The 13,960-nt window shown below is 43.3% G+C and overlaps 1 protein-coding gene across 5 annotated transcripts in view; it reads right to left on the reverse strand.

Annotated features, from left to right (window-relative positions):
* CDKL5 (cyclin dependent kinase like 5) overlaps positions 1-13,960 on the reverse strand; it is a 423,438-nt gene that overhangs the window by 230,940 nt on the left and 178,538 nt on the right. For all 5 annotated transcript variants that reach the window (XM_088451639.1, XM_088451641.1, XM_088451640.1 and 2 more), the window contains one exon: positions 8,544-8,578. In XM_088451639.1, the coding sequence (XP_088307765.1) occupies positions 8,544-8,578 (35 nt within the window). The remainder of the gene's footprint in view (positions 1-8,543; positions 8,579-13,960) is intronic.

Consider the following 13,960-nt stretch of genomic DNA (forward strand, 5'->3'; position numbering starts at 1 on the left):
CTGAGTTTGTGTGGTCATCTGCTGACCACACTGTCAGGTCCCAGTGGGAAACAGACACCTGGCCCAAATGCTGTAAGTCTGTATCTGTTCAAAAACATTGCTTTACAATCAGAGTTACAGAACTGACCTGCGGCCACCAGCAAGTCTAGGTTCACCTCTACTGTATAGTATGTACAAGACGGTGGGCAGCAAAGACAGTGTAATGGTTAGTGTTACTGCCTCAGCAATAAGGTCATGGGTTCAATTCCCACCATGGCCCTAACTGTGTGGAGTTTGTATATTCTCCCTGTGCTTGCATGGGTTTCCTCCGGGTACTCCAGTTTCCTCCCACATTCCAAAAATATACTGGTAGGTTAATTGGCTCCCAACAAAATTAACCCAAGTGTGTATGTGTGTGTGGGCATGTGATAGGGAACATAGATTGTAAGCTCCACTGGGGCAGGGACTGATGTGAATAGCTCTCTCTGTAAAGCGCTGCGGAATATGTGTGCGCTATATAAATAGCTGGTAATAATAATAATAATAATAATAATGTACAACAATATTGCAAGTTCAAACCATTATCAATGAATACTGGTAATATTTGGATGTAACATCATTGCTCAATTGCAGAGTCTACCAGGCACAAACTCACATAGATCTTTGGATAAAGGCCACTTCTTGCAAGGATTTGGATCTGCAATATTCTCTCATTCCAGTTCATATTCCAATTGCCACCTCCACTCCACCCCGATTACCTCCTCTTGTGCTCGTTTACAATATTCCCCCGTTCTGCCTCCCTCCTCTATAACTCACTCCCTCACCAAGTACTTTCCATAAGTCTTGACAGTTTTAAACATTCAATACTCAAAACATTGTATCCCTGTTCCTAAACCTTCACTCTTCTCTTCTCTCATGATTTTTGCTCCTCCTCCGTTCAACGTCCAACTGTTCACCCCTCCTATTAGCATGTAAGCTCTCATAAGTAGAGGCTTCCTACCACATGCAACTCCCAGGCAGTATCATTTCCTCCAGTGTTTTTTACTATGTCACCTAGTCCCTATCAGTGACTTTGTGTGCTTGCACATTGAGTGCTGAATTGACTTCCCCTGCCATTTACTCACCTCCACTTGCCTACAGTGAATTCCCAAACCATCGCTTTTAGGCCTACTAAGTTTGTCGGTTTATTGCTGTGTGTTGTTCCATAGATAGGTCTACTTGCAATTACTGTGCCATTGATATGTCATGTTTTATTGTTGCTGAGTAAAGTATATACCCTGTATGGTGCAGCATTAACTTTATGGCACCTTGAAATAAATGGCAATACTAAGGGGTAAATTTACTAAGAATCGAGTTTGGGCGAGTTTGGTTGTGTTTGCAAACTCATGCGAGTTTAGCCCTTTTTTCAAACTCAAATTTACTAAGACCAAACTGGTGCGAGTTTGGAAGTGAGTTTTCTCTTCTCACTGTTAAAACTCATGCGAGTTTGCAAACTCAACCAAACTCACCATCGGCCAAACTATGAAGTACTTTACATGGAAAAGATGAAACTCGCAAATTTACTAAGAATCGAGTTTAGAATCTCAGGTGAGTTTGTAGCAAACTCACTGTTGAATTGAAGTTTTAAACACCTCCTGAGCTGAGAGTTTGGCAGAAACATACACAGAGCAGTGTGATTTGTGTATGTTTCTGCCTGAATACCTAATATATATTTGTTTATTTGTTAAAAAAATTACGTAGGGTCCCCCCCTAAAGCTTAACCAGCCCCGGACTTGCCAGCCTGTCCTTGTACCTAAAATTATGGGGAACAAAATGAGTAGGGTTCCACCATAATTTAGGGACCAGTACCTGGCTGCAGGGCCAGTCCTGGTTTTAATTATAGGGGGAAAAAATTTGCGTAGTGGTACCCCTGTAGTTCACCTGTAATGAAATGTGTAAATGCGTGTTGAGAACATCGTGGGACAAAAGGTGAGTATTGGATCTTTTTTTCCAGGTACAACCATTGGATACTTTACGTTGAGAAGGGGACGTGAACATCTGGAAGAAGGTTAGTATGCGTGTGTATGTATGTATGTAATAAAACTTTATATTCACGGTGTGTGTGTCTTGTGTTTTTTTACACATTTCATTACAGGTGCACTACAGGTCCCAGTGGCCCCTTAATGCCCGCATGCTGGTACTTGTGGTTCTCCAAGAACCAGCATGCGGGGGAGGCTTGCTGGGACCTGCAGTTCTACTGTAATTACAATGTTGTTTTTTCAATTTTTCACACACCTACATTATCAACCCGCCACCCACCGCCCAGGGGTGGCGGGGATAGCCCCGGGCTATCAGCCTAGGCCAGGGGTGCCCTGAAGAGGGGATCCCTTTATTGGAGGGGTCCCCAACTCCCCAGGGATCCCTGGCCTTGGCTGACTAGCGGTCAGGACTGATGCTGCGGCTGGGGGGTCCGGTGAAACTCCCCTGGCTGTGGCATCAGCCCCCCGCTAGAAAGGGTCCAGAGCTGGTTTTAATTATAGGGGTACCCCTACGCAAATTTTTTCCCCCTATAATTAAAACCAGGACTGGCCCTACAGCCAGGTGCTGGTTCCTAATTTATGGTGGAACCCTACTCATTTTGTTCCCTGTAATTTTTGGTAACAAGACTGGCTGGCAAGTCCGGGGCTGGTTATGCTTTTGGGGGGGACCTTATGTCATACTTTTTCTAACTTTTAACAATTATTTTACAGGTTCAATACACAAGCAGCCTTCACATATTTCATTGATATGTGCAGGCTTTGAGTAAGTCATCTCATCTAAACTAACATCTAAACTCGCATCTAAACCCACATCAAAAATCGCAATTTTGGGGAAAAAAACTCACTTTGCTTAACCATCGGAAAACTCACTTTCAGCTAAACTCACTACTTAGTAAATTTGTGCGTTTTAAAAGGGAAAACTCTCCCGAGCTTTGGAGAAGCAAAGTGAGTTTAAACTAGGGATGTGCAGGCTCGGATAGGTTCGAATTTGCACGCCGAGTTCGGATTTTTCCCTCCAAACAACAGGACTCAGAAAGAAGCAAAACGTCATCTTGCATGGACAAATATCATCATTCCTGGACAAAAGTCCAGGAATGATGATAATTGTCCATGCAAGATGACGTTTTGCCTCTTTCTGAGTCCCGTTGTTCAGCGCTACACACGCGGTGCAGTCTGCGTCACAGTGACACAGACTGCCCGCAGCCCGCATGACGCTGCGGCCCGGGAGGCACATGGCACCCTGCCCCCCGGCCCAGCCCGCCACCTTGTGTAATAACACTGACTTACATCCAAATGTAAATGAGCCCCAAAGCAGACAGTAAGATCTACTGGTTGATGAAAACACACTGATACTTTTCAGGGCTTGCTCATGTATTGTGTTTTACAGGGGGTACCATATAAATGGCCAAGAGAACCTTATATGAAAATACATGTAGCCATAGGGATCATTGTGTCTTATAACCAATGCAGGGTAATTACCCTGATTATACCATTTTAATATATATATTTATATATATATATATATATATATATATATATACGATTACTTTTTTTTCCAAGCATATAACAGCTATATAATCAGGGAGACAGGGAGATTGCTACTATTCCAGGGAGTCTCCCTGACAATCAGGGAGAGTTGGCAAGTATGATGTATGTACTGTATATCTATATGTATATAGGGAAGATATGTGTATATGTACAATTGTTGTTTTATTTGGAAGAAATATAGATGGGAAAATGTTTATTAATAATAACTTTTTGCTGTGTAAGTATAAATTACTTTTTTTTAGAACACTTTTGGCCACACCTCCGACTCCACCCAGGGACGCCCATGGATCGCAGTGGTCGGCTCAGGACCTTGCGATCATGGAAACTTTGCAAATACTACAGCTCGCACGAGTGCAGTGAGACTTTCCTTGGTATTTCGCGCAAAAAAAATCTCAAATGCATGAACATCGCCATTGCAAACAACTCAGGCCATATATCACATTACAACAATGTTTATGATGCTTGTTACAAAAACCAGGAGATGTATCATTTCAGTTGATTCGAAGGTAAACAGAGTAACTAGCTTTTAATGTGTGTATTGCAGGAGAGAAACGTGCCTAAGTAATTAATAGTAGGTTGCTCTAGTACTGTACGTTGTTATACTTGAAATCTATAAGGCAGTTCAATTGTATGATAATATGTAGTAACATTAAACTTGGTGGCAATTCCATATGATTACTTTAGAAACAGTTAAAGAAAACAGGAAATGGGTCTGAAAATCAGGAAAATCCAAATTCAACCTATTCTAAGGGTAAAGACAAACAGAATGCAGTCCAAATGCCAACATTTACAATGTCGACATTCCTAATCTGACATCATGTCATCAGTTATGATATCAACACTGTTAAAATGTCGACATAGGACATGTTGGCATGTGCAGAAGGTCAACATGTTCACATATGAAACGCCAACATTCTGCACAGACCAGCAGCTGAGGGTTAGTGTTAGGCTATGGCAAGGGAGATAAGGGTTAGGTTGTGGGAGGGGAGGCTAGGGTTGGCTATGGAAGGGGCAGTTATGGGTTAAGTATGCTCACCAAGCGAAGTGCCAGAAGTATCGCTGGAGCCGCTGTACTTGCTGTCACCACTAGACCACCAAGGACAGTTTACCAGCATTCTGATCATGTCAACATTTCATCTGTGTCGACGTGATGAATGTTGACCTGGTCAATGTTGACACTGCGATCATGTTGATGTGCTGTATTTTGACATTATGACCATGGTGTCATTCTAATGTCGAGATGAATGTCAACAAAATATACCACACCTAGACAAAGACATGTACCAAACGCACAGCAAACAAACACTTGCATATGATCTAAAATAGCAGGGTTTCCGGCTCCGACATGACAAATAGATGGCCGCAAAACAGGATACCCTCCTACAGCTGATCATTCTTCAGTGGTGGTAGCAACAGCATTCTTAAGCACACTCTGGGCCTGATTCACAATGGATCACAACTGCGATTATGCACGCAATCGGCCGATTGTTGCATTCTGCGTATGCGCATACATCGCAGTGCACAAAAACTCCAGTGACTACGCAGAGCCATCGCAGAGTGATTGAAAGGAAGTGCCATTTGTGGGTGTGATGGGGGGGTGGTCAGCGAAATGCAGGCGTTTCAGGGTGTTTGAACACCGTTGCAGGGGTGTGCATAAATTAGCGATGCCCTACGCAGCTTGAGTACTCACAGTGTGCGATGAGGTTAGCAATTCTTGAGTAAGGTTAGAGCTTGTGCAAGTGTGCATTGGTATCGCAGTCCTGCTAAACATTACGGATGTGTGTAAGGCAAGGTGGGCGTCCCTATGTAGTGCAGCGACGGCATAGCGATAGCAATGGATTAGCATATCATCACAGTCAGATTGCATGCACAATCGCAGCTGTGATCGCAGTTGCGATCCATAGCGAATCAGGTCCTCTGTTGCAAACTGATTGCGTATATCTCCCAATCAAGATTAGAACTTCATGATATTACAAGCAGTAGTGGTAATCAGGGGCCTTGCTACAGTGGTTGCATGGCAGTGTGGTCTCAGGATGCTTTACTGTTGGCATGACACGGGACGAAGAATTTTGGAGGATGGCCTGGTGTCAAGAAGGGCAGCAAAGAAGCCACTTCTCTCCAGTAAAAACATCAGGGACAGACTGATATTCTGCAAAAGGTACAGGGATTGGACTGCTGAGGACTGGGGTAAAGTTATTTTCTCTGATGAATCCCCTTTCAGATTGTTAGGTGCATCTGGTAAAACGCTTGTCCGGAGAAGGAAAGGTGAGCGCTACCATCAGTCCTGTGTCATGCCAACAGTAAAGCATCCTGAGACCATTCACATGTGGGGTTGCTTCTCAGCCAAGAGAGTGGGAACACTCACAATTCTGCCTAAGAGCACAGCCATGAATAAACAATGGTACCAAAACATCCTCCAAGAGCAACTTCTCCCAAATATCCAAGAACAGTTTGGTGACGAGCAATGCCTTTTCCAGCATGATGGAGCACCGTGCCATAAGGCAAAAGTGATAAGTGGTTCGAGGAACAAAACATCGAAATTTTGGGTTCATGGACAGGAAACTCCATAGACCTTAATCCCATTGAGAACTTGTGGGCAATCCTCAAGAGGCGGGTGGACAAACAAAAACCACAAATTCTGACAAACTCTGAGCATTGATTAGGCAAGAATGGGCGGCCATCAGTCTGTATGTGGCCCAGAAGTTGATTGACAGGATGCCAGGGTGAATTGCAGAGGTCTTGAAAAGAAGGGTCAACACGGCAAATATTGACTCTTTGTCAATGAAAGCCTTTGACACTTATGAAATGCTTGTAATTTTACTTGAGTATACCATAGTAACATCTGACAATAAGGCAGCAAACCTTGTGAAAACCAATACTTATGTCATTCTCAAAACTTTTGGCCATGGCTGTACATGGGTGTGAAAAGACAGCTGGAAATTGTATGGAGGGAATAGGAGAGAATGTTTAGGTAAAACAATAGGGGACCATTCAATATTAATCGGGTTGCTCATTGGATAAATAACAATTCAACTTGCAGGTCATAGCTCCTACTTTGTGCTATTTATCATGCTTGCTGGGACAGAGCATCTGGAAAAAAAATGTAGATGCTGATGAACTACAAATCTCAGCATGCAATGGCTGCTCATGTATACAGCTTGTCAATTTAAGAAGGTGAAACTGCTAGAAAAGAGCTCTAAATTATGTGAATGAGTTTGATACTTTAATGTAATAACTGAGGGCAAACTTGCTAAGCTGTAGCGTGACCAGTGGCAGCGAGACAATGTTTCCAGTTGTAAGGTCTGATTACTACAGCAAAGTTCTAGTTTAGTGGAGTATTATAATGAAGAGCAGTCTAGGTCACAGAACGGAAGCTGTGCCATTTATGTATTCATGTTGCTGCCTCAGCAGGTAGACTCCTAGGACTGTGTGTTGTGTCAATAATGAGAAAATGCTATTAGCAAGCGTTCCCTACGCCCTCATCGATTACTTTCGTAAAATATTCACAGGTTACTGCATGTGCTTAATGCCACATAAACTCTGCAGGGGCATGTGGGAGGAATAAAATTATCCAGAGGACTCGCAAATAATTAACCCCTTAATGTGCAGTATAAACAGAAAACTAAAACCCCCTATGAATGATGGTCAGCTTTTTGTACAATCCAGGCTGTCAATCCATCAGTGACATTTATAAAAATGGTACCTGGTTTTAAAAAAGAGAAACCTTTAACCAGGGAGGTAAATTTACTAAATAGAGAGTTTATAGAAGTGGAGATGTTGCCCATAGCAACCAATCAGATTCTACTTAACATTGAACTAACACCTTCTAGAAGATAATAGCTAGAATCTGATTGGTTGCTATGGGCAACATAGGTCTTAACACTGCACCTGTCACTTGTAGCATCCTTAACAACACAGTCACATGAGTGGAAAGGCCACTGCCATCTATAAAGTCAGCACACTCACATCCAGAAATACTCTGTGCTGCTGGGAACATTCCGATCATCATATGGGCTACAGAATCTTTGTCACCTGACTTCAAAACCGGGGGCCAGCAAACGATGTAGACAGCAAAATGTTCTAATAACGTTAAAAGGATAAACCCTTAATGCTATCTGAAATACTGTATTTTAATTCTCATAATCTCCCCAAAAGTGTACATATAAGCCAGTAAGAACAGCACCCAAACACAATAACACTGCAAAATGCCATCCTATTGGATTCGCATAATTACAGTATGCTACCTGTAGGTGGGGGCTTATTTTGTTCTGGTGGAGTTTACAGTGTGGTGAGACATAAAGGAGCACTGCTGGTACAACATTACATAGATCACTATGTGCCTGTGCAGATTTTACTGGTAGCAAGTGGGTTGCACAAAGAACATATTTTATAAATGTATCCAGCAGTGATAAATCATGCAAGCAGCTTACAACTGGCTACAACTGTAGTGTGTGCTCTTTTGGAAACTGTTACAATATGTGTAGCTCTTTTGAACACATGGGGCCTGATTCAGAGGTGGACTTTTGGTGGTCGCCCGTCTGAGACTTTATACAAATGCCGCTACAAAGCCCTTCCCTGGCGCACATGTGTGCGTGTGAACTGAGACGCCCACTTTAAGCATATGTAGACACTGTGTTATCGCCTGGTGCATCTTTAGACGGCACCATCGGTCGCACCATCGAAACTTACACCAACCCTTTGCTACTGTAGGTGCATATATCTTATCTGCGCATGGCTTCCACTGTGAACGTTTCAGCATCTGTCTACGCACCTTTGTGTGCACACCCTGTGTAACGAAGGCGCCATAGGAGTTTTTAAGGATTTCCCCCCCCGCGCGCGCAGTAGCAAAAAATTGCTGAAACATCGGCTTTGTGTGTGGATCTGAAGTCGGCTCACTGTGAGCAATAACACCTTATCCGCAGTCTAATATCATAGTATAAATGAAGAAAAAAAGAAATCACACAACAAAACATATTTAGTACAAATGAATTTTCTTACCTTGTGTCGACATTTAAGCACCACTCCATAAGCTCCTAAAGAGAATTACAGTAAGTGATTAAAATAAAGTAATATGTACAAACATATATATAAATATACAAATGATAAAATATCCAAATGATTCCTAAATTCTTTACAGTTTGTAAAGTTTTTTTTTGCCTACAACACCTGGCTTTTGCCATGCGTTACTCTAGTCATTGGCCGTGATTCAATTCAAAGCGAAGCTGAATATCCCCGGGAGGGAGCTCCCGCAGCTATTCAATTCAGCGTGCTGTTTGGTCCAACTAAAGGTTAATTTCGCACCCACCTGAGGGTGCGAGGAGAAAGCCGACTAAAGTACCGGCTGTGTTGCTGTTTGCTGGCTTAGTGCAGCGCTAACAGCCTCGTGGCTGGCATTTTAGTCTGAGAATGCCGCTTCTCGGGACTAAAAACCCAGGTTAAGTCACGAGAACTGGCATTCTCCGACTTAACATCGCGCTGAATTGAATAGCTTCAGGAGATCCCTTCCGAGGCTATTCAACATCGCTTTGAATTGAATCGCGGCCATTGACTTTTTAAATCACGTTCTATGTGGAAATGTAGTCATTCATATATAGACACAGATGTGGACATACTGTATATTGCATTGCCAGTAGTATTGTATGCAAGCTCTACAAAATTATCGAACACCATTAAGGAGTACCAGCAGATTAAAAACAATAGCACTTGAATATTGAATCTGAAGATGGAGGTCATGAGAGATGGAGGCAACAATCAATTGATAAAAAAACAAACAAGAAATTGTATGTACTGTATATAATATTATTAGTTTTCATAGGCTAAACATAACATCAATGTATAAAGGTGAAATTCGCCCAAAACTGAATTACTTGAGTTAAGTATTAATGCAGAATATTATTTGTCCAGCGTTCCACCTAATCTGGCAGGGGGCGCAATGTGTGCCCACACGCCCACTCCTGCAGTGTTGCCAATCAATGCCTGTATGTAAAAAGTCTTTCTTGGTAAGAGTGAGAATGTTCCTTCCAATGTCTGCTGTGGTCAACAAATAAAAGCTGGAGAGATACACATTGTCTACCCTTAACTTATACTATAATAATGGAGGTTAATGATAAAATATACATTTTCTTTAAAAACAAATGTTTCACATATTCTGAGCATGCTACATATCCCATTTGTGAGAAACAATATGATATAATTTTACATGGCATAGATCTAAAGCTTTAGGTACAATAGCTGCACCTTACACCACAACTTCCTATATGTGAACAAAAGAATTATGGCTTTATTTACGAAGCAGCGGCGTGCTTCCCGGCGGGTTGCAGGTGAAAATTTAAAATGGCACTCACTGTCAGTGTACTGTACTACTAACCTGTCGGCAGGACCATAACTTGGGGTGTGTGACCGATGCCATCGCACAGAGCACAATGGCCAGCACCGTCGCTTCCCCATGTCCATTGCTTCTGGCTAGCAGGGTGTCTGGAACAGCACCCTGCAGCCAGTATTGCTGCGGCAGTACCGTCCGTAGCATCCTTTTGAAGCTACAGGCAGGCATCTTACCATGTGTACAGCTGTTCGTAGCACCTTAAAGATGCTCCGAACACTGCTGCACTTCTGGGTGCTGATGGCCCCGCCCCCTATGTGTGACATCATCATATCAGAGCACAGGGCGCTGTTAAGCCCCGTTATGGTCCTGCTTGTCAGGACAATGTATCTAAAGGGGGACTGCATTTTCAATCTCACAAGCAGCTCTCATAGGTTTATTTGGTGGCTGCTAAATTGTGAAATTTACCAAGCTCCAGAAGCTAATGCCATCTTTAGATTCCTTCATACCAGCTGTCCATGCTTATTGGGCTGGCCGGGTCTGAGGCAAAAAGCAAAGATAAAGTGCAAGTTATTACTTTGCTTCCAGCTCTTCTCCCAGACAGGCTCTTATCTGAGCCCATGTCCTGGCAAGACATTTTTGCTAAATTTGCAAAATATTAATTTTGTGAATTTAGTTGATAATATCACGTACATTATGTCGAAGCTGGATTATTGGCTGAGACAAGATCAGTTTAAAATTGAATCGCAGCGACACCATCTTGCGACTGGCCGCAAGACGCCATTTTGCGAATGGCCGCCTAAGCGCCATTTTAGATAAACTCACACTTTAGTACATGTGGCGATATTACTATTAGCATCATGCGATTGCATCTGTGACCATCGCCATAAGTTACTGCGATTCACCAAAAGCCCATTTCATGACTTTACGTAGTTTGGGTGCTCTGGATAAAGTGTATATTATTATAATTCCCCTAAAGGATATATTGCATTAGCTAAACAGAGCAAATGGGCACGTGACAACTAGCCTGTGTAGACAAGCTTCCTGGATATAACGTCTGCTCTCACTCCAAGTGGCCCTGCTCGAATACACACCTTACATTATCAGGCTTCCTGCAATAAAATACCTTCAAAGCCAAGAGTGTTTTGGGTCTTGTAGCTGTGCTAATTTGCATTTACACAACAGCCTGGGAGAACAAAGGACTTTACTTTTGAGCCTGGGAAGGGTGGGGGCTGCTGAGAGAGGGGGGCGTGTGGAACTATAAGGCTCAGCATTCCACACTGCTAGGTGTTCACTTAGTTTAAGTGAGATTTAAGTGCACCATTTCTCATACACACATTAATACGCACAATTGCGCTGGTAACTAATCGCATATTAGCGAATGCATAAGATCCTATATGAAAACGCTGTTCATTAGCTTTATGCGCACGCATCTGCTCCAAGTTAACTAGCGTCTTTATATCAAACCCCGCATACTCACACATTATATATCCACATACAAGGTTCCATAAGCTTTAAGGGATAAGATTTAAGTTCGTTCATTTAGTATAAATGCTGTGAAATAAAGATTATTTGGTAACTAAGGTTTTATACATGCTAAGTAAGCCGTGTTTGGTTTTGTGCTGATGCGTACTTTTTCAACAGAATTCCAGTATTATCGGTGTGGAGATCGCATCATGCATTCTCAACTTATGGACCGCAGAGACTTCAAGCAACAAAATGTATATTATATTAACAACTGTTAGGATGCTGCATGGGGTGGGAAACCAGAGACCCTCAGTTGTTGCAGGCTGGGTTGTGTCTATTTGAATCAGCCTGTTAAATGCTCTGTAACAGATGTATCCCCCTTGAGGACCAATGGCATCAGCAACAAACTTCTCTATTGTGTTGTCTATTTCTGGGGGGTATAAATATGTGTGCTCCAACACTGGGTCTTAGTCTTCTTGCTGAATGCTGATTGACGAGGGGTTTCTTGCTGATGCCTAACATCTGGACCAGAGAGCACTGCGTATGTATAATTGTACTTGGGTCTGTATAATCTCCTGACGCTTAGATTATATGAGGATCATAGCGTGTACCTGCTGTACTTTTACTTGAATAATGCTTTGGAACCACAGATTCTAGGTCTGAAGTCTTTATTTACTGTATGACTGCATACGCAAAATAGCGTCATCCTTAGAGGTTTATAGGTAGGATATTAGAAGGTATAGGCAGGGCAATATAGAGGTTCAAATATAGATTCCTTAATTAATTATACAGGATGTAATAAATAGGGCCCTAAATCTTAAATTACTTTTGTTTTAAGGGAATAATAGTAAGATTTGCATGTGAAAGTATGTAACAAAGACAGAGGACCTCATTGAGAGGCGGTCGCAAGAAGCGATTGCTGTCTCTGAATGAGGGCGGGTGCTTCTTTTTTTTTGGTGCGGCCTCCTGGTCGCTAGCTGTGGGTTACCATCGGGGTTTGCGACCAGACCCTAAGGTTGGGTCTGGGCACTCGCAAGCCCCAGGGAGCTTTCTGCTCTGATGGAGCAGGAAACTCCCCACTGACATCACTGATGATGTCAGTGCGGCCGCCCACAAAACGGTAGGCATTCCTTAAGGTACGCCTCCATTTTGGAAACCACCCACCGGCCCGCCTACAAAAAGGGGCGAGCTGTCGATCAACATCGACAGCCGCCCCTTTTGTAGCGAGCTCTGGAGCGAGAGAGTTTCTCTCTCGCTGCAGGGCTTGCGCACGCGCAGTGCAGCCGCTGCGCATGCGCAGGGCTACCCATTGACCCCGTTGCGAGCACATCGGTGCTTTCGACCGGGTCTGAATGACCCCCAGAGTTTTATAGTGGTACGGCATTGGTTCTCAAGAAGAATGTGTTTTCTATGCTACAAGTTACAAAGTTACTGATCTGACAAGTTACAAAGTTACAGTTGTCAATAGTGAAAAGGTTTGGTTCTCTATAAGAGTTTTGATTGTTCAATGATGATGTCATGTGTGTGCTATGCAAAATAATTTATTTCATTTGCTAGACGTCTTTTTATTACATTGTGGGCTAATTGTGTTTTTGTCCAGAATAAGCTAAAGTTGTACTACAAATATCAAAATGTCTTTCAAAAAGTACATAAGGTGCATTTTAGGCTTGGCATTGGGTCTCGAAATTCGACTGTTCTATGATAAAATCATCAGTACTTTGCTTTTAATATGGAACCTCTAATCATTCAACATTATAAATGTAAAATGGCTGGATTGGAGAACAACCATCATATTGGACCATTCTGAGTCCAACAAAGGTGTGAAAAGGTCTGAAACTTGATGTGAACCTGCAGGGCCGGATTAAGGCTTGTAGGGGCCCCGGGGCAACTAAGTTGTGGGGGCCCCATCAATATAATTGTCGCGGCCTCACGCAGCGACTACTATGCCCCTTACCTTGCCACTGGATTCTCCACTGACCTGCAAGGTGGCAGCATACTAAATCATATCCGCGACACTGCTGGGAACCGACTCCTGGCAGCATAGTGAATATGATTTCTCTGTCCTGCTGCAGTTGTAATCTATGCTCCAGGCTGTCTAAGCCGGCATCCGGGTCTACCCAGAATGCAGAGCGTGAGCAGATTCCCTTCCCCCAGTGCACAGCACCTCTCCATCCATTCCCACCCTACCCCATTCTCTCTAAAGTGCACATCATCCAGTGTACCCCCTTTTCCCAGTACACAGCAGCATTCCATTCACCCAGAAAGCACCTTGCAGACCCCCCCTCCCCAGCAGCGTCCGACCGACCCTCGACCCCTCCCTCCCCCCGTACACACCATCCAGCGCCCCCACCCAAGAGAGGTTGTCACCGCGGCCAGACTTGTTTCTGCGGACAGATGCGGATAACTGGCTGCCATTACAGCTCAGTTACCCTAGAGGAGAGGCAGCCAGGGACAGCTAAAGGAATCAGCAACAGTCCGCACAAATAATATGGCTCCCCTCCCAGATCTCCTCTGTGTCTAGTCTGCTGGACTACGCATGCACACAATTCACACACGAAAAAATCAACTTCACTCGGCAGCGCTGTCTAAAGAGAGAAACAGCGCTGGTGGGTTTTTTGATACAAATATC

The sequence above is a fragment of the Taudactylus pleione genome, unplaced genomic scaffold, assembly GCF_031769625.1.
Source record: "Taudactylus pleione unplaced genomic scaffold, aTauple2 ptg000026l, whole genome shotgun sequence".
NCBI lineage: Eukaryota > Metazoa > Chordata > Amphibia > Anura > Myobatrachidae > Taudactylus > Taudactylus pleione.